Here is a 24,505-nt window from a genome sequence, read left to right as displayed (position 1 = left end):
AAAATCCATTCACAAAACCAAACTTTATTCCAAATCTGGAGTCATTTATTTAAGGCAACTCAGGAGCCTCCATAATGGGCCAGATCAACACTGCATCCCTGTTAAACAGCAATCCAGGCAAAGACTTTGTTACATTTTTTTATTGAAAACCAGCACATACCACCAGAACAGAGACAGATTTATTTTAAAATGCTGCTCCAAGTCACTCACACACCACCTCACACGCTTTTCCAGGCATCAACTTTACATACACCCACGCGCTACACACTACAGTTGGAAAGCACACGATACAGTATCTAGTCACAGACATACATAGTGAGAAATCCAGCTCTCAGTATACTCATTTGCTCAACAGTCTACTTATGTGCCATGTTCAGTGTGTTTGCTAGGGCACCATAATGTAAAACCTGGTCCCCTGCTATTTCCCCACTCGATTATTTACACAATCCAACAGAAAGAATACCATACTAAATACTAATGTGTCCATGCAGCTTTATACAAAAAAAAAAATACTGTGGGGTTTCTACCAAGTGTGAACAACAAGACTGGGGAAAATGTGCTTCCAAATGTGTATCCTGAAACGACTGTGCTCAGGGCATAAAGAAAACGCATGACTTCAACAGAATGTATAACAACCTACCTAAATACCTTAAAATACACACCTGAGATTTCCTTAAACAAGTCTGGTCAGCTGATTAGCTCTAGTGCCTAGGTTCATAGCAACATAAATTTGCAACATAAAAGTATTTTACATTTGATGTAAAGTACTTTTAGTTGAGCTTTCTGGCTTGAGACCATTCTATAGGAATGACAGTAGTACTCGCTCAACCCTAACAGTTGTAACAAAAAGCTAATATTTCACAGGACATGCACAAGCTACAGTATACTTACATAGCTAAGTCTGGAACAAGGGGCATGCAATAAAAAGGACCCACGTGTCTGAAATCAAATCTTGCATTTAAAATAAATTACGGCATTCATTTAGAATGCTTTCCACAAAATCACTTAAGTCACACGTTTTCCCAATCACTCTAAAAGGACTGAGCTTTGAAGGAATTCAGAGACCAACTTTAAAACGGCCCAAAACCCTGAGATCAGTAACTAGTTGAGTATATTCACAAAAGTCCTAAACATTACGTATTAAAGCCAATCAGTCGCTTTCTATTGCTTTCACAGCCTTCACGCAAGTGTGACATTCACAGCACATAACCTGCAGTCAGATGCACTAAGGCACAAATAATTGTAAAATAATTCAGAGGTGAAGCAATGTCTAATATTCAAACCTGTTAAAAGAACAAGGCAGGGATTTTCTGAATGTATAAAAAGCTCTAGAATATGAATAAATAGCAAATGTATAGCTTAGGAAGATGATCACTCCCAGCCCACCGACAATGGTACAGACACAGATGGACTATTAAGTGACGTATTAGCTCTAAAAGGAAAAAGACAAAACACAAGGACAAGAAAAGCAGTCTAGGAAGGACATAGAAAGAGTTGGGTTAATGGGACAAGAGTCAAGAGTTTTTAACGATATGAATAATTATGCTTAATAATAGTTACTAAAAATTCTAATACTTAAGATTATGGGACATTTAAAGAGAGGACATTGAGTAATACACACTGGAGTAAACATACGAGGTAGTCAAATAGCCAATAGCACACAGATGGTTGTAAACAAGAACAGCTTGTATTAAATCATCTGTTTTGGTTTGAAACATCTCAACTAAAATATGACTCACTCAAGCATGAGCCAAGCAAATATTTTAAAGGGATAGGCCGTAAAAGCGATAAAAAATACTAAACAACTTTATTTTGCTGCTCAATGCATTTGGATGAGGGACATATTTCAATTAAAACACATTTTCTGAAGACCGAGTTGACTCAGGCAACCTTAGTAAGCAATTCAGTCAAGGAGGAGATACATGAAAGTGTTTTGTTGAAAGTATTCATCTGAATAAAAGCAAAAATCGATTAGTGACGATGATTGTAATATGAATGACGACTTAAAAATGTGTCACACAGACAGCTATTAAAAAAAAAAATAATCCAAACCAAAACAATATCCTGATAAGCAAAGAATCAAACCCAAATTCGGCTTCTTTAGCCTGAAATTCACATGTTCAGGTTCTTAAATTGTCTCATCATTCTTTTAATCTGCCAAGTAGTTCTGTCTGTCCACATAACTTGCTGTCAGTCTGACTCCACACAGGAAGATGTTGGTATGTCAAGATCTCTTGACCTAAAAAAGGGATGGTGGTACCTAATTATACTTCAACCCAAACATCAGATGTGTTAAAGTCCTATTGGAATCCTGATAAAGTCCCGTTAGCAGCAGCATCTAGAATAGTCATAAGGGGTGTTGCATGTGTCCAAATAAAGTCCTCGCGGTTGGCATTACTTCTTCCTTGCGTGCTGCCTGCGAGCCTGTAGTCTTTGTCGTGAACCGCTGGGCTTTGAGCCAGCACCAATTGAAAAAGTGGCTGAAGGAGGGCCTGGAGGGGGGAGAGAGAAAAAAAAAAATGCAGTTATGGACAATTTAAATTCTATGGTTTGACACATTGGGACATTAAAAAAAGCCAACAATCCTCTGCTCCTCATCAAGGTCTACATCTAGACAAACCTAGCCTCAGATAACAGCAGAATTCAGCTTGTTTACAGTATGCAACAAACAACTATTACCATGGTTCCACTCTGCATCTGTGGCTTACAAAATTAGCTGGGTTGGATTATTGATTTACCATGATGCTGGATTTTTTCAAAATCTGTTGTTGGACTTGTAGATGAGCTGAGGCCCATTTAACAGACAATATTAGATCATATAGAAGCATTATCGTTTGGGTCCACTTGTCCCTTTATTCATTGTCCTGTAATGGAACATTTCCATTCTGGGTGTGTGGTATCTTCCATGCCAATGCCCCCATCCACAGGACATGAGAGCCCACTTGATGGCTTCATGAGTATCAAAAGCGTGTCCATCATATACTATGACCTTTGCAGTCGAGAGATCTTAACCCAATTGAACATTTATGGGAGATTTTAAAACTGAGATACAGCACATTCTACAGAATGGTGCAACACCGAAATAGTGATACCTATTATAATGATGTATATTAAACCACTAGTGCACATGAGTCTGATTGCATTGCTGGTGCTCAGGGGATGTTGGCTGTAAATACAGTTTGAGCAAAAATGTTTTGTACACAGAGATCTGGTGTAGAATGATCTGGTGATGAAATATGTTTAATATCGGAATATGGCATTTATCTACACAACCTGGAATTTCTGGGAAGTTTCCATAGTCATTGAATTGTACCCTGTGAATTATTGAATTGAACCTGATGTAACTGCCTTAAAATCCCTTGCTGACATTCTAAATGAACTTTACATGCTGTTGGTTCACTGACGCAACATGCACTATATGGCCAAAAGTTGGTGACACCTGACCATCACACCCATATGTGGTTCTTCCTCAAACTGTTGCCACAAAGTTGGAATGACACAATTGTAGAGAATATTGTTGTGTGCTGTAGCATTACAGTTTCCTTTCACTGGAACCAAGTGGCCCAACAAGTTCCAGTATGACAATGCCCCTGTGCACAAACCGAGATCCATGGAGACACGGTGGGTTAAGGTTGGTGTGGAAGAACTTGAGCCAGAAACCTGAGCTCAACCCCACTGAATATCTCTGGGATGAACTGGAACACTGACTCCGCCCCAGGCCTCCTCATGTTGAATCATTTAAATCTAAATGATCTAAATTGCAAATTTGGATTAGGCAAAATCTAAGACCATCCCTGACTCAGAGACTGATTTAGAGTTAGTCCAGTTTAAAATTTTAAATCTATGACTAAGCTCAATCCCTGTCCAGAAACCACCCCTAAAATCGAACACTAACAGACATTATGATCAGAAAAAAGTATGGCTATAGCTAAAAGTATTAAGCATTTTTAGCATTTTCCTTACACTGAGCCATGGGGAAACAAAATATAAAATTTAAAACACTGAATCACATGCAACATATAGGCCTGGTTTTTTTCCATTTAAGTGTGGAAAATGTCCAAAATACCCTTAATATAAATTAAAGTACATCTTCTCGTTTGTAAAATAATGTGGCTCTTTTAGTGCCCTTTAAATTGCCGAGTGATGCGGAATCATCAGTGTGTTCCACCTATTCCACAAACACAGCAAAGCAATGTGGTTTGATTAAAAAAAAAAGATTAGAAAGTGTTATTCCTGTGTGCTTCAACAAACATGCCACACTGTTGAACTCAATCATGTCCACTGTGTAAATTTCAGCAAACTGATTTATAAAAGTAATTATTTTGTGGTGAAAGTCTACCATGATACGTCTATACTTGGTTGATACGGAGCTGTATGGTTGCTTACAACAGAGGTTCTCAAACATTTTGCAGGCAGGGACCCCTTTAAATGTACAATAAATTTTAGTCCACCCCCAACCATAATCCGACTATTCAAATTAGGGCTGCTAAAGGTTAAAATAATAAATCAGGATTATTTTGCTCAAAATTTTAAATCACAATTAATAATCACAACTGTGCTAGAGCTGGAACAACTAATCGATAAAAATCCATTATGAAACTCGTTGTCAGCGTATCTCATTATCAACTAGTTGGTCTAGTTGAAGGGGCGGTCATGCTACACTTTTTGTTCTATTCACTTCTATGCATACACATGAGACTGGAAACGCAAGCTTCATGCAAATAAGTTTCGCTGCGCTCCGAAGTTCAAGTTTGGTGAACTATGACCTACGAATTCATATCACATGAAGACCAAAAGTTCGACACGTCACGTTGTGGCCTCTTCAGAACCATTATAGCCGTGTCGCTCCAGCCTGTTTTATACAAACACAATATTAAAAGAGTATAAAATTAACATCAAAAGAGAAGCTGCCTGGATTGCGGTGTCGCTGCATACAGGAACAGATTGTAAATTTTAACTTTGACGTGTGATGTCATATACGGTTGCCACCCGTATTCACAGCGGTCGCCGAAGAAATTTCGCATGCTGAAAGTCTAGTGTGACTGCCACTTTACTCTGTGCATTACTTCTGTTCCGAAAACACGCATCGGAGAGTACAGACCAAAGTGGTGTCCCAAATGACGTACTATACACTTACACTACGCATTTGAACATCTAGAGTATGAATTTTAGAGGGGTAGGTAGTAGTGTCTCAAATGGAACACTAGCATTTTTTTTTTTTTACTAACCGGGAGTATAAGCCATTACCCAGTCGATGGCAAATGACATCAAGCGGAGTATGTGTAGCACGGAAGCATGACAATAAGGCCGCATTTACACTACATGGCTCAAGTGACCCAATTATGATTTTTTTCCTCCCATGTGGCACAGATCGGATATGACCCATGAACGTGTAAGCAGGAAGAAAAAAAGGGGGGGACAAAAAAAAAAAACCCATGGATTCCGATATTCTCAGATACATTTCAGGCCTCATTCATTTGTGGAAATAAATCTGATATGAATTGGATACGTGCATTTGCATCTGCGGTGTTGGCAGAAAGATCGGATATTCCCGTCAATGACAGTCGTAGGTCATAGAAAAAGCGACGGTGGAGAATGACATCAACTCTGGTGTACACCAACCGTGAAAACAACTCAGCAAGGGCGCTTTTCTTTTTTTTCTTCTCTGCCTTAAGAGGCCGGTGTTTTACTTACCTTTAAATATTGTGTTTCACGAAGTGTACAGTGTAAATGCAAATATCGAACATGGGTCACTTTTAAAAGATGCAAACGGGTCGTCCAAAATAAATAAAATCGGATATAGTCAACAAATCGGAATTAGGCATCAAAACCGGCACTGTAAATGTAGCCATAAATCAAGTAAGATCTAATGTCAAATTAAAATGGCACGATCAAATAAACATAAGTAAAACAATATGCCTAAAAGAAGTGAGTAACAAACAGTGAAAGTTATTGTCTGATTTGTGGATTTTAGTTTAAATAAACAAAAAATGGTATTGAAAGTTTGGTTTTTTAAACCCCCATCTGATTAATCGATTATGAAAATAATGGTTAGTTGCAGCCCTAAATTGTAGGAACCGTAGTATTATTGGGGTTCAGCCACTAGAGGGCAGTGTGCACTATGGTGGGGTAGGTCACCTGTCACATCATGTGATGATAATCTTCCCATAGGTTGAATTAGAAGGGCATGGGTGGCGGGAAACATGCTCCCCTTTGTAAGTGATATTTTTCATTAAATGGACCTTGGCTCAAGAAACTGACATCGCCATGTTTATTTGTTTATGCCAACCTAGTTAAAGAACATCTTACCACCCTGCCCTAGCTTAAAGGAAATCCATTACAACTATTATTCTCCCAATTAAAAACTTTTTTTTTTTTTAATAAAACCTCAGCATATTTACTGCACTTTAACAGCCAAATCGATAAAACGTGTTACAAACAGAACAGAAATGCAGTAAGTCACATTTACTCTTCATTTAAAACTCGCTGTCAGTATAATGAACAGTCCGGCTCAGGTACTCTTCTGAGGTTCTACTTGACCACAAGTCGGTTGTAGTAGCAAAATATTCAACAGCTCAAATTTCTCTATTTCCAGCAACTTTAGAAAAATAGTTGCGTGAGGGTATCTTGTATCTTTTGTCATGTGCGCCGCAAAATTTTTTTTAAACCCCTCGTTGCTCACTTTGCCAATTGGTCACATCACTTTGGCTAAATGAAACGGGGTTGCCTCTGATATTTCCACGCGTCTTTGCAAGCCAGGCGAATATGGTGTTGCGTTGAACAATGTTCCCATTATTGTTGTGTGTTGGGGAAGGCTGGGAATGTTGTATGATTAAAGCTTTGTGCCTTCAACCTTTGACATTCTTGATACAGTGCTGTGAAAAAGTATTGAAGTAGTATTCCTGATTTCTTCTGTTTTTGTCTCATACTAAATTGTTTTAGAAACAAAATCTAAGATAAAACAAAGGCAACCTGAGTAAACACAAAACACAGTTTTTAAATGATAATGTTATTTGTTGAAGCAAAAGTTATCCAATACCTACTGGACCTGTGTGAAAATGTATTTGCCCCGTTAGTTCCCCAAGTCTATGAAACTGCATTTATAATGAGGTTCAGCTGGACGAGATGCAACCAGGCCTGATTACTGCAAACCCTGTTCAATCAAATCAACACTTAAATAAAACTGTTTCAACAGCATGAAGTTGGTTAAAAGGTCTTACACAGTAACACACTATGCCAAAATTGAAAGAAATTCCAGAAATAATGAAGAATGTGATTGAAATACATCAGTCTGGGAAGGGTTACAAAGCTATTTCAAAGGCTCTGGGACTCCAAAGAACCACAGTGAGAGTCATCAACTCCAAATGGAAAAACTCGACACATTACTGAATCTTCCCAGAAGTGGCCGACCTTCCAAAATTCCTCTAAGAACACAGCAACTACTCATCCAGGAAATCACAAAAGAGCCAAGGATAACATAAAAGGACCTACAGACCTCTCTTGCCTCTCAAGGTTTATGACTCCACTATCAGAAAGAAGCTGGGCAAAAATGGAAACCTTTTTGAGAGAATGTTATGTGGACTGATGAGTCGAAAGTGGAACTATTTGGAAGACAGGGGTCCCGTTACATCTGGCGTAAATTCCAGAACCAAACACACAATTCCACAAAAAGATCATCATACCTATGGTCAAGTATGGCGGTCGGCAACTTGTAATAATTGATGGAAACATGAGTTCTGCTCTCTACCAGAAAATCTTAAAGGAGGATTGTTTTATGTTGCATATTGTTTGAAAATCTAAAACTATTTACAACGAAATGTACACAAAAACACAAGAAATCAGGATTATATAGGATTAAATACTTTTTCACAGCACTGTATTGCACTTTATGTTGGCTTTTCAGGTGGATGATTAGGTTTGATGACCTTGCGGTGCTGATGCAGCACGGAAGCACACTTTGCATAGGACTTGCATCATGTCAACATCACTTTCTCTAAACCTGAAATACTTCGTACCTCCAAACGACAGAGGATGACGCCTTATTAGGAACTAATGTATACCCCTCACCATCCTCGTGTTGCCATTTTCTTGTTCAGTGAAGCTGAATGGCTACGCTTTAATACGTTTATCTGCTGTGCGTGTGAAGCCGTGAACTTCTGCGACACTGTATTTCAAAGCGTGCTTGAGAACAAAACACTGATTGGCCAGTAGCTAACCTCCACAGAGAGAGTGATAAATCAGCTGAAGCGAAAAATAACTTGTGATTTGGTTTATCATCTGCAGACTCATAAGAAGAATGAACAATTTGCAACCTTACCGGGCTGATGTTTTCTGCCTGCTAACACATCAATATTGCAGACAAGTACACTTAATTAATCGTGGGAGGCAGACTGTGATCGCAGTTAAAGCACAATTAATCGTGCAGCCCTAATTCAAATATTAGGCTCATTATTTAAGTGTTTACGATAATATTTTGGCTATTTACTGCAGCCACAGAGCTTTTATACCTGAATGCTCTAAAGACATAACGCATTAAGTTCACAATAGTTTATTAAAACACATTCAAGTTAAGTGAGCAGTCAGACAGGCTAATAACTATAAGAACTCAACAATAAATATAACAACTTTGATAATGGTTCACTCCACTGTAACAAAGTAATAAAAATAAAAAAATTAATTAAAAAAAGAAAAAGGAAAATCACCATTAATTATGAAATCCCTTATTATAAAAATTATTGATCCCTAATCACAAAACTATGTTCATATAGAGCACTGGATGTTTATGTTGTGATCACCCATCAGCTAAGTAATAGTTAATTAGTAGTTCATGTGCTTAATTGTGTTGCCATCCATGTTGGCACCGCTCCTCGGAAACCCCTCATTTAATAATAATAATAATAATAATAATAATAATAATAAAAAAGCAAGTATGTTATACTTACCAAAGGGTGAAGCACTGAATCCCCCTGCAGGTGTCCCAGGGCTGCCAAATGGAAGGGGCCCACTTGCAGTGCCAAATGCAGGGGTGGAGGTTCCTGTACATAAACATGGTGTATTAGTCACGTACCACTGAAACAGGTCGCATTTTACTTTACAGTACCGCTATTAATTTGCTATATTTAATTATTTGAAAATCATTAATAAAATCACAGTAATATTTAAATTCATAAAATAAATTACAAAAAGTACATAATTTCTCTTTTACCAGACAAATTCCATTACAACACATACTATCGTTTCAGTGAAAATCTTTACACATTTCTACTAATGCTAAAAAATAATAATAAAAACCCCCCACAAAATGCAACCCATTAAAATACATGTCAATATAATTTTATATTTACTTCTTTAGTCTCAAAATATCATGAACATTGAGTATGCATAATATGCAATTTAGATAAGATGGGTCCATTTGGGACATCAAAAATTTACCTCAGACACAGAAGAGTGAATAGGACTTAGCAGTCGTTTTTTGAGCACAAGGGCACTTTAAATTGCATCGCACATGCAGAGTCAGGTCAACGTATTTTACAAAGAAAATTCTTTATTTAAAACAACATGCTCACCAAAAGTAGGCTTATTATCAGTGTTGCCTGCTCCAAACGAGAACCCCTGATTCTGCCCTGCTTGCGTAGGTGTTGCAAACTGTGCTCCGGAAAGTGCTGCTGCGAAATTAAAACCTCCAGATGTTGCAGAGTTCTGCGGTGTGGCTGGTGCTGCTCCAAATGTGAAGGTAGCAGATGGCATAGAGGCAGCACTCACTGGCAAAGCACTTGTGTTACCAAAGGGAAAACCAGTGGAGGCTCCAGTAAATGCAGACTGTGTAGAATTTCCAAATGTTGGTGCAGCTGTGCTAGCGGGTGTGCCGAATGCGAGTGGTGTGACTGCAGTACCTCCTCCAACACTGGCACCAAAAGTAAAAGGCTTGACTGGAGTAGGAGCTTGAGGATTGGCAAAGCATGTGGAGGTGCTGAATACTGGGCTACCAAACGTGGCCTGGGTCGCTGGGGTGTTTGTTGTCATGGGGGTAGTATTGTTGGCCGTACCAAACCCTGTAAAGGAGGTGGTGGCTGGGCTTTGGCCAAAGGTGAATGTGTTCTGAGGAGCAGCAGGAGGAGCAGTTGGTGCTGGTTTTAAAGCACCAAACTGTAAAGCTGTATTGTTGCTGTTGGTAGTTGTGGTACTAGTGCTAATTCCAGAGGTGGTGGCTGTAGATGACGAACCTCCAAACTGAAAGGTGCTCTTTGGAGCAGCAAAGCTACCAAACAGAGATGGAATAGAATTCTGGGTACTGGAGGAGGATGACGAGATTGAAACAGCCATAGGTTGGCTGCTGGCCAGTCCACCAAACAGAGATGGAACAGGATTCTGGGTATTGGAGGAGGATGACAAAACTGAAGCAGTCATTGGCTGACTGTTAGGCAGTCCACCAAATAGAGACGGAGTAGAATTTTGGATATTTGAGGAGGATGAAACGGAAGCAGCCATTGTCTGGCTGTTAGTCAGTCCACCAAACAGAGCTGGAGTAAGATTCTGGGTACTAGAGGTGGAGACAGAAGCAGCCACTGAATGGCTGTTAGTCTGATCACCAAACAGAGATTGACTGGGATTCTGTGTATTGGGGACTGATGAGGGGACCGAGGAAGACACTGGCTGAGTTTTAGTGACTACACCAAATAGAAACGTGCTACTCTGAGTTGCTGGTACAGAGGAAGTTGAAGAAGCCGGCTGATTAAATGCACCGCCAAAAACAGGCTTGAAAGTGGTTTGAGTAGGTTTGACCTCTGCGGTGGAGGCTGTCGTCGTCACGGCTGGCCCAAAAATAGGCTTGAACCCTGATGGGTTTGGATTGGCTGTACTGCTAGCAGGCTGTGCAGAGACTGTAGGAGCAGTTGGTGCACACGATGTGGGCACAGAAGAAGTGAAGCCAAAGAGGCTGCCTCCTCCAAGGGTGAGTGTGGTGGATGAGGATGGTAAAGGCTGAGCCAGAATCTGGGCAAAAGCAGAGGTCACTGATGAAGGTGGAGTTGACACTGTGGGCTGTGGAGTGGCAAAGGAGGGCTCAGATTTTACAGCCCCAAAAGTTAAAGAAGTGGAGGTAATGGAAGAGGGAGCCTGGGCTGCCACAGACGTTGCTGGAGCTATGGATGGGAAAACAGTAACTTCAGTATTATCATGACAGACAATGGCCAAATAGACAAAGCTTCACTAACATAGACCAAATATATGCACACACAGTCAACAAACAGGAAAAGGATATTTAACGTAAACATTAATGAACGTACTCAAAAACAAGTACTGTATAAAATTTTCAGCCAACAACTAAAATTGGCTTTAGACCAACCCTACACCCTAGCAGTTCCCCTAAGACCTTTCAATGTTCTCCTGGATCAACGCATCCACAAACTTACTTAAAACTTACTTAAACTCACAACATAGCAGAAAAGTTAACCCACAGTAACTCAAGCTCAGGAGCAAACCCCCATAGCCATATGCACCACTTCTGCAACAGGTAAGGTTTTAAAGTAAATCAGTGTTTTCCACAGTTTAGTTTTTTTTTGGTTGAAATGGGAGTCGCCATCTTGCGAGAACTGGAGGCTGCATTACACTTGCCATGATGTAATTTTCACACCAGTACAGTATCCCTAATTCAAACAGGTATTCCGTCATTGTGCGACAGATCACTGAAGTATTCAGTATCAGTCTTATTACATCCAGAATTGTAACTGTAAATTAAATGGTCTTAGAGCATTTTCAGACCTGTAGATCCGTGCTTTGTTTGGAAACAGGGACATAAATTATTACAATGTTGCATTTTCTCTTGGGCTCAGTTCGCTTTCACAAGGAAACATTTCAAAGCAGATCAAAATGTGTTTATGCAGGTAACATGTGAATAAACTATCCTCTCATTGAATATAGTGCACCTGTTTATGTTCTGGGGTTCCGCTCATAGCGGTCATCCATCTAGATGTACAGACTACAGCAAAAAAGAAAGCCAAAATAAGCTAGCGGAGCTGCCGTTATTATAATTTATCAATCAAACATTAATCAATGTTTCACAGAGCGATTAAAGCAAATGTCCTTGAGATGCTCAGTAAAAACCTTGTAAAGCTCATGGTTTTATGTATTTTTGAAAGTTGTTCTGAAAAATGTTAAACAGACCAAATTTCAATGAGGCATTTTACCTAGTCTTTGGTCCAGGTTAAACCATTGCAAGCCATTAGCAAAACAAACACACTTAATACATAATACAGTTCCCATCATGAATTGCTAGACAGGATGGTCTATTGGGTCAGATTGTTTTCTCACCGCAAGCAAACTGCTCCAGAGTTCGCTTGCTTTCCAGCTGAGACCACCTTGTTGGGCTGGCCCTGACTGACCATTTTGGTGCGGATCGGAGCATGATTGCAGTGTTCATAAAGTTGCAATGAAAATAATAAATCAAACAAAAGCAACAAATAGTTCAACACAACGAATGCTTCAAGTGGTTTCCCAAAATTCAACTGAAAATGCAACTTATAATGACGTCCAGTTTCAAAATTATTCAATCCCCTGTATATAATCCCTCACAACAGCACAAATATGCAAAACAGGTGTTGTCTCAAGCACACCTGACGCAACTAATCAAGGGCTTCATTAGTTGCACCAGATGTGCTTGAGCTGGAACACATGAAATACCTGAACTGGCTAGAGGGAGAACATACATGAAATACCTGGATGGGTCAGAAAACGGAAGTTATCCATGGCTGAAAACCAGATTTCTGAGAAGGCAGGTTGTGAAAAACCCTCGAGCGACTGCAAAAGACCTGCAGCAAGACTTGGTGGCAACAGGCACTGAGGTTTCAGTGAGCACAGTATGGCATGTACTAAATGCACAATGTTTCCATGCCAGAACTCCAAGACGTACACCACTATTGACCCAAAAGCACAAGAAAAGTCGGCTAAAATTTATATAAATAAGCCCCAGAAGTTTTGGGATTCTGTTCTTTGGAGCAATGAAAAAATTGTGTGTGTGTGGAACTTTTCAGCATGATGGATCAGCGGTATGTCTGGAGGAAGAATGACGAAAGAACACTTTGCATCCTCTGGCACCGGAAACATGCAGCATGTGGAAGGCAAGACGGATTCAATGAAGTATCAGTAAATCCTAGGAGACATCATGCAGTCTGTGAAGAAGCTTAAGCTTGGGTGTCATTGGACCTTCCAACAGGACAATGATCCCAAGCATACCTCACATTCCACCAAGGCTTGGTTGCAGAAGAAGCCCTGGAAGATTCTACAGGGCCATCACAGTCACCTGACTTGAACCCTATAGAAAATCTCTGCTGGGATATTTCTGAACCGGAGACTATTGCTCATGAGGAATGGGCTAATATTCCTCAGGAATGCTGCCAGAAGCTGGTGTCTGGTTCTGCATCTCATTTGCAGCAGTTCATAACAGCAAAAGGGTGCTCTACTAACTACTAAAGATGCTTGCCATGAAGGGGTTGAATAATTTTGAAACTGGAGAAGTCATTATAAGTTGCATTTTCAGCTGAATTTGGGGGAACCACTTGAAGCATTCATTGTGTTGAACTATTTCAATTGTTTTTGTTTGATTTGTTCATTGCAAACAGCTGAAAGTCTGTCAATTATTTACAATAAACCTGATTTGCAATGGGGGTTGAATAATTTTAATTGCAACTGTACATGTCTAAACGAACTGAACCAAGGAAGAAAATGCACCAGGTTCCAAAACAAACACTCCAAACAAGCCAGGTGTGAAAACACTCTTAGTCTTTGTTATTTCTATTATCTGCCACCCACTTTCCCTTCAATGTTCAGTCCTTCAGCCACCACCCAAGTATTTCAGATCTGTGGGGAAACACTGCAAATGCTTTAGGTGCCTATGTATTTCAGCCCATTTAGACCTTTAGATTGACCAAAACTACATCAAGATATATAACATACAAATAACCATCAACTTATGGTAACCTTTCACAGAAACATTCAAGCTGTAACATTCAATTCACCCTTTGATTAATTCAAATCAAATGAGCTAGATCAGCATGCTTCTTTTAGGAAGGGACCAATTTTAAACAGCGTACCTGCAGAGGTAGCAGCTATAGGAGAGGGAACACTGAGTAGAGAGCTGCTCTTCATGCTCTTAAGAGATTCCAATAGTGAATTAGCCACTGGTGCTGCTAAAGTGGTGCTGGTGGCAAGTGTAGGCAGCACCACAGTCTGGATTGGTGTAGCACTGACTGTGCTGGATGGAGTAACTGTGAGGTCAATAGCTGGTGCTGAAGCTGGGGTAGAAATTGCAGTGGAGGCAGGTGGAACACCAGCAGCTGGGGTAGACAGGGAGGCCAGTGAAGTAGCACTCCCTACAGGGGCAGCTGAAGCTGAGGAAAATGAAACTATCTGGGAAAACATGCCAACGGAGGGAGCAGCAGGAGCAGATGAACAAGGGGCACAGCTTGGCTTCTCTGGCTCTAGAGAAATGAATTCAAGAAAATAGGAAAATTAATATCAGAACAATCAATAGTATGAATAAATAATATCCTTCTTGTTGGCAACTCCCAGAAACTGAATGGGAGCTACAGTGGTGCTTGAAATTTTGTGAACTCTTTAGAAATTTCTATATATATCTGCATAAATTACCTAAAACATCATCAGATTTTCACACAAGTCCTAAAAGTAGATAAAAAGAACCCAACTAAACAAATAAGACAAAATTATTATATTTGGTCATTTATTTATTGAGGAAAATTATCTATTACATATCTGTGAGTGGAAAAAGTATGTGAACATCTAGGATTGGCAGTTAATTTGAAGGTGAAATTAGAGTCAGGTGTTTTCAATCGATCGGATGACAGTGAGTGAGCGCCCCGTTTTATTTCAAGAACAGAGATCTATCAAAGTCTGGTCTTCACTACACATGTTTGTGGAATTGTATTATGGCATGAACAAAGGAGATTTCTGAGGACCTCAGAAAAAGAGTTGTTGATGCTCATCAGGCTGGAAAAGGCTACCAAACCATCTCTAAAGAATTTGAACTCCACCAATCCACAGTCAGACAGATTGTGTACAAACTGAGGAAATTCAAGACCACTGAGTGCTCGACCAACAAAGATCACTCCAATGTAATAGTCCATGAGGTCACAAAGGAACCCAGGGTAACTTCTAAACAACTAAAGGCCTCTCTCACATTGGTTAATGTTAATGTTCATGAGTCCACCATCAGGAGAACACTGAACAACTATGGTGTGCATGGCAGGGTTGCAAGTAGAAAGCCACTGCTTTCCAAAAGGAACATTGCTGCTCATCTGCAGTTTGCTAAAGATCACGTGGACAAGCCAGAAGGCTATTAGAAAAATATTTTGTGGATGAATGGGACCAAAATAGAAATTTTTGATTTAAATGAGAATCGCTGTGTTTGGAGAAAGGAAAACACTGCATTCCAGCATAAGAACTAGAGCTGCAACAACTAATTAATAAAATCGATAATAACCGATTATGAAAATCGTCGCCAACGAATCTATCAATTAGTTGGTCTGGTTACTCATTACGTTATTTCTGTTCCGAAAACACACATCGAAGAGTAAATACTGAAGTTGTGTCCTAAATGACGTACTATACACTTACACTATGCACGCTACCGTCTAGTGCAGCGTTTCCATGGACCCTAGTGGTCAGTGGTGTAATTGCAGGGGGTCGGTAGGAAAGTTTTAAAAATGTTATCAAAATATATTCACGTATCAAAATATATTCAAATGAGATGTTTTAAAATTAATCAATTTGGTTATTCGCATGCATTCACAAATATCACGTTAGCTGAGCTGACGATCGTTCGTTGATGGATTTATTTTAAATTCATTTACAAATGAAGTAATAATTTGCAAAAACCTGAGTGGTAGACAAGTTTAAGTGTCACATTGAAAATAAACAAAAGAAAATTCAGAGAGTCAAATTAAATGTCACACCAACAATAAAATGTAATTGAACCTGGTATTTCAACCAATCCCTGGGGAATGATAGGTTCTACCAATCAAGGACTAGGACTGTAGTTTAATTCCGTGCTACTTTTTGCATCCATAAAAAGTAATATATAAGTATTTTTGTTTATAGAAGTATTTATGTATTACTTTTTAAAGGAGGCAAAAAGAAGCACAGAGTTAAACTACAGTCCTAAATGAATAATATATATTCTGGTGTGTGTCTGTGTATTGGGTTCTTTTCAGTCTTATATAACTGGACAAACAGTTGTGTAAAGTTTATATATGTAACACTCAGTTTGTGGATTTTATTTTAAATACATGAAAAAAATGGTACTGGAAGTTTGCCCCCCTCCCCCTCCAATCCAATTAATCGAAAAAATAATCGGCCAACTAATCGATTCTGAAAATAATCGTTAGTAGCACCCCTAATAAGAACCTTATCCCAACTGTGAAACATGGTGGTGGTAGTAGTATCATGGTTTGGGCCTGTTTTACTGCATCTGGGCCTGGATAACTTGCAATCATTGATGGAACAATGAAGTCTGAATTACACCAACAAACTCTAAAGGAAAATGTCAGGACATCTGTCCGTGAACTGAATCTCAAGAGAAAGTGGGTCATGCTGCAAGACAACAACCCTAAGCACAAGTCATTCTACCAAAGAATGGTTAAAGAAGGATAAAGTTAATGTTTTGGAATGGCCAAGTCAAAGTCCTGACCTTAATCCAATAGAAATGTTGTGGAAGGACCTGAAGCAAGCAGTCCATGTGAGGAAACCCACCAACATCCCAGAGTTCTGTACTGAGGAAGTGTACTGAGCTGTTCTGTACTGAGTAATGGGCTAAAATTCCTCCAAGCTGATGTGCAGGACTGATCAACAGTTACTGGAAACATTTAGTTGCAGTTATTGCTGCACAAGGGGCTCACACCAGATACTGAAGCAAAGGTTCACATACTTTTGCCACTCACAAATATGTAATATTGGATAATTTTCCACAATAAATAAATGACCAAGTATAATAATGTTTATTTGTTTAATTGGGTTCTCTTTATCTACTTTTAGGACTTGTGTGAAAATCTGATCTTTTTTTAGGTCTGTTATATTTATGCAGAAATATGAGAACTTTCAATCATCACTGTACATTGCTTATGCTGCATGTACAGATTTTGAGCATCTGTACACTAAATATACCGTACATACCTAAAAGTGATAAAGACATGTCTCCTCGTGTGCAACTGATGGTAAAGTTTGCTGTACAAGTCCCACTATGATTATGTAGCTGATAGAAACTCACAGAGCCCTCAGAGCTTTTACTAGATGTTATCGCCACAGCAGTGATTCATCAATTTTTTTCATATGTAGAATCAACACCACATGTGCACTAGTAAAATCAGTTCATAAGAGCACATGAGCACTCACCAGGCTCCTCAAGGACTTTCTGGATTTGGTTAAGAGTAGCTTTTTTCTCCATATCCAGGTCCTTCACAGTGATTGTATAGCCCAGTTCAGGGGGTGGGGGCTGAAAGAAGGAAATATCCATCTTAGTTATACGGTCCAGTGAAATATCATACTCATTTATGATGGGGTGCTTGTGTATTTTTCCCCTCAAGCAACAGTCATAGTTTTGAAGTAGATACTGTATCGTAACAAAAGTAGTTCTTCAGAAACTAATTCTTGTCACACACCAAAGATATCTGCTCGCCTCTGCACATGGACACCAGTTGGATTTTACGTTTACGTTTGCCACCGCTTCCTCCAGAGTCTGACCGTGATGTAACAGGGGGATCAGGCATAGGGGCATATTTACCTGGATGACAAACACATTACATGGTTTTTGTTTGGTAGTCTCATAGCACTACTACCAAACACATTTTGTACAGTCTTTCAATGCAGTTAGTTCACAATAGTAGATATCTAATTATTATTATCATCATTATTATTAAACTGTAATAATAAAGTCAAAAAGTGAGACAGAACTTGTATCAGCATTCCTTGTGTATGACAATATTCAGCCTGCCAACTTGCTGAGAATGTTGAATGTATCCTAGTGTTTATAATTGAATATTCCTGCACATATCTACAGTCAACATGTAAAATACCAGAGGCCTGTTTCACAAAGGGAGTTAAACAAACTCGAGTTGCAGAGTAAGATTTGAGTTGACAAAACCAAACAAATTCAACAATTCAAAAGGTTAAGAGGTTTCATGATATTGGTTATCAACTAGCTCAGTCAACCCAGGTTTTAACCCTGAATCAATTACTCAGCGTGCACATGCGCATAAAAGCCAGATGTTTGCTACAAACAGCCAGTGGCGTTCTAGATGGGAAAAAAGCAGGTATACATACTTCCGGCTGAAGCTAAATAAATTATTATACAGAAATATGAGGAATTTAAACCTACACTAACCACAAAATGCAAAACCGCTGCGGCTGCCAAAGCTGGGGAAAATTGCTAATTGTGTAAATTTACTTTTATGGGTTAACAAAAAATAAACAGGACAAGAATAATGCCACCACATGAAAATATGTACAGTCCACTAATATTTGCATCCTTGGTAAGTATGAGCAAAGAAGGCTGTGAAAAAAAAAAAATTCTTTATTGTTTAACCTTTTGATCTTTTGTTTAAAATTTTTTTTTAAAGGTAAAAAAAAAACAAAAAAAACACAAAAATACTCCGCTCTCATGGATATCAAACAATTGCAAACAAAACAGGTTTATAAAAGAACAATTTTAATATAGGTGTGCAACAATTATTTGTACCCTTTTAGTCAGTACTTTGTGCTACTGCCCTTTGCCAATATAACAGCTCTGAGTCTCATCCTATAATGCCTGATGAGGTTGGAGAATACATGGCAAGGGATCTGAGACCATTCCTCCATACAGAATCTCTCCAGATCCTTCAAATTTCGAGGTCCACACTGGTGGACCCATTTTTGTGTTGATTTTGATGTATGTTTTAGATCATTTTTTACTGGAAGATCCAACCATAGCCAATTTTAAGCTTTCTGGCAGAGGCAGTCAATTCATTTAACATCTGTTGATATTTGATAGAGTCCATGATACCATGTATCCTAACAAAATGTCCAGGTTCTCTGGCAGAAAAACAGCCCCAAAACATTAAACACCATATTTTAACACATTAAACCATATAAAACCATAAAAACTAATTTTTACACATTAAACCACCATATTTAACTGTGGGCATGAGGTACTTTCCATATGGCTACATCTCTGTGTGTGCCAAAACCACCTCTGGCAAACTGAAGACGCTTGAATTTGTTTTGGATGAGAGCAGAGGCTTTTTTCTTAAGACCCTTCCAAATAATTTGTGGTGAAGTTGGTGACTTTGGATTGTAGTTTTGGAGACTTTCTGACCCCAAGACGCAACTAACTTCTGCAATTCTCCAGCTGTGATCCTTTTGGAAATTTTTTGGCCACTTGAACCATCCTTTTCACAGTGCGTTGAGACAATACAGACACACGTCCTCTTCCAGGATGATGCATAACATTTCCAATTGACTGGAACTTCTTAATTATTCCACTGATGGAGGAAATTGGCATTTTCAGTGCTTTTGCTATATTCTTATAGCCACTTCCCATTTTGTGAAGCTCAACAACCTTTTTCTGCACATCACAGCTATATTTCTTGGTCTGACCCATTGTGATGAATGACTAAGGGACTTTGGCCTACGTGCTACCTCATATTTATACCCCTGTGAAACAGGACGTGATGGTTGAACAATTTCCTGTTCCTACTCATCCAGGTGTACTTAAAGAAAAGAAAAAAAAAGAAGAAAAAAGGCAAAATATCAATGGGAATATACTTCAAATATTTTTATCATACGAATTCATAGGGGTGCCAATAATTGTTGTACATACATTTAACAGAGTTGTTTTGTTTTTTTCTAATAAATCTATGTTGTGTTTGCAATCGTTAGATATCCATGAGAGCAGAGTATTTTTGTGAATTTTTCTTAACAGACGATCTAAAGATTAAACAATAAAGACAATTTTTCTCAGCCTTCTTTGCCAATATTTACCAAGGGTGCCGATATTAGTGGAGGGCATTGTAGGTTACCACTCGCAAAAGGACCAGAAAGCAATACAAAAAGTTTGTGGTACATTAAGAGCGTCGCTTCAGGGTGTCAGAGTTTTAAGATAAACTATACTATCTGCTGAAAATCTATATCTTTCATACAGATGGCCATCTCGAAAAGCCAGATGATGTGTCAGTCCCTAAAAAGTTTTTTTTTTTCCACCCTTCAAATTACCCTTCTTATTATTTGTGCTTGGTGCTCCACAGGATTTTCCACAAATGGTGAAGCCACTGCTACAAACACTAAAGGTTTCACTTTGATCACAGCTGATTGGTCCAATTTGAGTTTGAGTTCTCTTACCCAGAATTGAACCAGCTCCAGAGCAGGTTAGCCGTGCAGTACAAATTACCACGGTGATGAAACCGGCTTAAAACTAATCCACCTTGTTGAGACTGAAAAACCATAGTTTGTTAAAAAAAAAGCAAACTTACTTGGGTAGCCACCGAAACCGGCTTCGTGAAACAGGCCACAGGCAAGGCCTGCTATGTATCTTTACATAGACACAGGCACAACACAAGGCTACTGAACACTGTGTATTTTGTTATTTGCATCATTCACACTGGTAAAAATACTACTGATTCAACAGCCAAAGTACATGGCCTTACCAGAACCAGGGGCAGTTTCAGTGGCTGTCTTATCGGAGTTAATAGCTGAATCAGAATGTGGTGAAGTGGCATCTTCTGCCCTATGAAATCAACACATATAATAGTTATTCACCTGTACAGCAGAAGAAGCAGTTACTAAGTGGTCATTTTTGGTGCAGTTTGTTTGAGTGTTGCAATCCATACCTCGGCTTTTTGGCCACCCTCTCAGGAGTCTGAGACTGTGATGATCCAGGGCTCACAAGAGGAGATGAACTCAGATTAGATGCTAATCTCCTCTGTAGATACACAAACATAATTTACATGCAAATAGTTAATAAAAACAGACTGACTTAATATCAAAATAGTTCAAATAAACAATTAATAAAGACCAAACAGCCAATGAATTACAATTAGAATCTGTCCTTGGATTTCAGTTAGTGAGAGAAGAGAGATTGAAGAACATTTATTATTACATTTCTGGTATCTTGCCTCAAAGCTAGAAGGAATGCCTTATGTCTTGGTATTAAACATTTTGTACATTTTCATGATAAACTGGAAAATAAAATGGATGAAATAGCAACACTGATATGACTAAGGTTACTTCGGGCCAACAAACCTGATAACTCAGAATTTAGTACTTACAAAGAACACTCAGAGAAAGGTTTTGTAAATACATAGTGAGGTAAATTACCTGAGGGTAACCCTGTGAGGAACTGTAAGAGCTACGAATAGGGTTGCGGGCTGATCCGGGCACGCCAAAGGAAACAGGACATCCACTAACTGAGCTAATCGAAGAGGTCCGAGATCTCTTTACCATGGACTCCTCCAACACGGAGACGTTCAAGCCTCTCTTCAAACTTCCAGGTCTAGTAAAGGAGAAAGCAACATTATGCTCAGAGTGGTAATGAGTCACGATAATGCATTAAGGTTTAAAAAAAAAAAAAACAAACAAACAAAAAAAAAACTCTCACATTAATGTATGTCCCAGTACAAGTATTGGGAAAATGCTTTGCTATGAACTTGCTCTGGTTGGCCTTGCAGTAGTTTAGCCTAAAACATTTCCATAACCCTCTGAAAAACCTTTTACATATGTCTATATCAGAAATAATCTATCTACGAGATTACTAATGAAATCAAATGTGGTGATTATGTATAATGGCCAAAGACTTTTAATATTTAAAACTGTTGCAACTTCTTCTCATTGGTTTGAAACTAGATCATCAGGTCAAATATTACTCTATAATGAAACAAAACCTACTTTGGTACAAGCTGGGATGGAGCACCATTAGCTAGCAGTGGCTCGAAAACTGACTGGGAACTTCCACTGCTGTCATTCCGCCTGATGAAGAAAAGGAAGAGATTCCCATCACTTTCAATGCCATTCTCCTTTGTATCTACATGACACAAAGGAAAGAATGCAACAACCCAACAACATAAATAACGAAGGGAAACAAACCGACATATATTGTAGTGTGAAAACGTGTTATTGTGCATTGCATTACTGACTGGGTCAGCTTAGTGCTGTTACAAATGAGTGCCACGAATCACATACTTTACACTCTCTGAGCTTCAGTCAGTGAGAAGCTGTTCATTATCCCAGCGCATATAAACAGTGCACAGCTTCTAACGGATACCTCCTTTTGCTCTTTTGCCCAGCTTCATGGGCTCTCTCGTCGTCATCATCATCGTCGTTATCAACGTCACGTTTACGGCTTGCTCTGAGCACGCTCAGTACAGTCTCCCTAGAACACGGGTCAGCTCGGGCTTCAAACTCCGGGGATGCGACTGCTCCAGTGGAGTTCAACTGATCAAAACTGTGGGCAAACATATTACACAAGGAGCTACACATAACATTCTGTGATGTACAAGATACCAAGATTAGTCCAGTTTAAATGCAGGATTACAAAGACTAACATGATTCCAGACAGGTCACATGCACAGAGCATGATAATGATAATATTTAAACAATAATACTAGAAACGTTAGGACAACGTAACTCACAATGCTAAGCGTGTTGTGTTTTCCGGTCTTGCGATCTTCACTGTAACAGGACTGTGTATGGGTGTGTTGCGCTGCGTGAGAACGTTCTTCTTGTGGAAGTTGTCCCACTGAGCTGGGGGAAATAAGCCCACCGGAGAGGTTCCTACCTGCTGCAGTGGGTAATGTCTCTGAGGGGTGATGGTGAACTTCCCTGCAGAACCCACCGGATCACTGTTGCTATACGATGATGAGAGACAGTGGTGTGAGTGTGCTGTGCAGATAATACATCACATAACTTTGTACAACAAGAGGCTAAGATTAACCACACAAACTGAACGTGCACAGTTATATGCTCGAGTCAGGATGGTGTATCCTGATTCTGTAAATGTAATCCGTTGACTCAGACATCTTCAAATGTAAAATGAACAAATCAACAAGGCCTCAGGAAACAGATTCAGTGATTTAACATATTGCGTCTACAATATTTTGACAGTGTTTGTCATCAAGAATTATGTCGAAAACGCTCAAACACTGTTACACACTAATACTTTCTACACACATTAAGGCCAGAGCTAACGTTAATGAGAGAGGGGGAAGCTCTGCTAAAGCTGTCAGAGTGCTCCATGTGCCAGAAGGAACTCCCCCATATTTCAAATCTTGGAGGGAAAAGTCATGGACCGCTGTTGCATGCAGATCAATCCAGCGAGTGGACGAATGAGCCTGCAGTTAGATATAGTGGTTAGATTCTCATGCACTCATGAATCACAAACAGCTCACGAACACAAGCAACATCAGCAATAAGACCTGAGATCTGGCTACGTTAGTTCGAGCTTTCGTTACCCAAAAGACAATCTTCTGTTTGGCGGCGGGACTCCATGATTAGGTCGGACAAGTCTCTCCCGGAGTTGTTCTCTGGGGTTGCCGCCAGAGCCTGAGCTTCCAGCGGGCCGCCATGTGCCGGAGGGACTTTCTGCCTTAGCGAGGTAACTCCCCATCAGGATGTTCCGAGGACTGAATACTGAGTCGCTGAACGTTGCGTTTCGCTTATAAACAGAACCGACACAACTCCTATCGCTGGGAGACACTAAAGAATTTCTAACATCGTTTTTATTAGTTAGAGTCTTGTTCCGCCCGCCTGCCGGGACGCCAGTCAAAGTCCTGCCCGGCAACCAGCGCCACAGCGCGGTAGGAACTGTCAGCCCACGGCGGGGATTCAGGCCCAACCTCTCGAAAAGCTGAAACTCCTCTGCTTTATAATAACAAACGGCACCAGTTACGACAAAAAAGAAAAGTATATACAGATATGTCGGTATACAAATCAACAAAAGGAAAAACAGGGCAATAACGAGTAGAGAGATAAAAGCTAGTCGCCGTTTATCTGCAGGAGACATGGCGGCACCGCGCCGCCGATGGACAATATCCCATAATTCTGTTCGTTAGCGTACACTGATGACGAGCCGTCGGGGATTGTGGGAACCGTAGTTTTATGCACGCTTAACTTTAAGAAAAAAAAAAAAATCCATTCAACAGCATGCAAAAGTACTGTAACTATATAATATGCAATAGAAATGCGACATCTGCCAAACAAATTCAAGTACAAATCGTGCATGTTTTAAGATCAATTTGATATATATATTTGAAACCTATTTTTTAAAAATAATCATCCTCCTCATATTTTATTCTATAATGCTTATTTGAAAACCTACACAGAAAAAAACATGGGTCAATAAATAAATACATAATAAATGATAAGCATTGAAAGTACTTATAGCTGCAAATCTTTTGGTCAAAATGTCTGTCTACAACTGCTTCTTTTACCTCTTTAGCTCTATTGGAGTAATATATATATATATATATATATA

General features: G+C 39.4%; 1 protein-coding gene across 1 annotated transcript; it reads right to left on the bottom strand.

Moving 5' to 3' along the window:
- Positions 1-23: 23 nt before the first annotated feature.
- pom121 (POM121 transmembrane nucleoporin) lies at positions 24-24,073 on the bottom strand. The gene is made up of 13 exons (XM_053645241.1): positions 23,484-24,073; positions 22,665-22,880; positions 22,298-22,477; positions 21,922-22,002; positions 21,355-21,529; positions 20,868-20,959; positions 20,685-20,764; positions 17,667-17,788; positions 17,401-17,500; positions 14,088-14,474; positions 9,567-11,141; positions 8,943-9,035; positions 24-2,492 (listed from the first exon to the last, which is right to left on the bottom strand). Exons 1-13 carry the CDS (start codon positions 24,032-24,034, stop codon positions 2,395-2,397), a joined length of 3,750 nt encoding a protein of 1,249 aa, XP_053501216.1. The 5' UTR covers positions 24,035-24,073; the 3' UTR covers positions 24-2,394.
- Between the last annotated feature and the right edge of the window lie 432 nt (positions 24,074-24,505).

This window comes from Ictalurus furcatus, chromosome 16 (assembly GCF_023375685.1).
Source record: "Ictalurus furcatus strain D&B chromosome 16, Billie_1.0, whole genome shotgun sequence".
Classification (NCBI taxonomy): domain Eukaryota; kingdom Metazoa; phylum Chordata; class Actinopteri; order Siluriformes; family Ictaluridae; genus Ictalurus; species Ictalurus furcatus.
This window is presented reverse-complemented; position numbering and strand designations above follow the sequence as displayed.

Bases quoted from the DNA above. Each gene is read 5' to 3' on its own strand.
- pom121 (XM_053645241.1), bottom strand. From the start codon at position 24,034: ATGTCTCCTGCAGATAAACGGCGACTAGCTTTTATCTCTCTACTCGTT. The intron at 22,881-23,483 runs GTAACGAAAGCT...ATCATCGTATAG, and splicing joins AACAGAAGATTGTCTTTTGG to CAACAGTGATCCGGTGGGTT. The intron at 20,960-21,354 runs GTAATTTACCTC...GTGTATCTACAG, and splicing joins CCTCACAGGGTTACCCTCAG to AGGAGATTAGCATCTAATCT.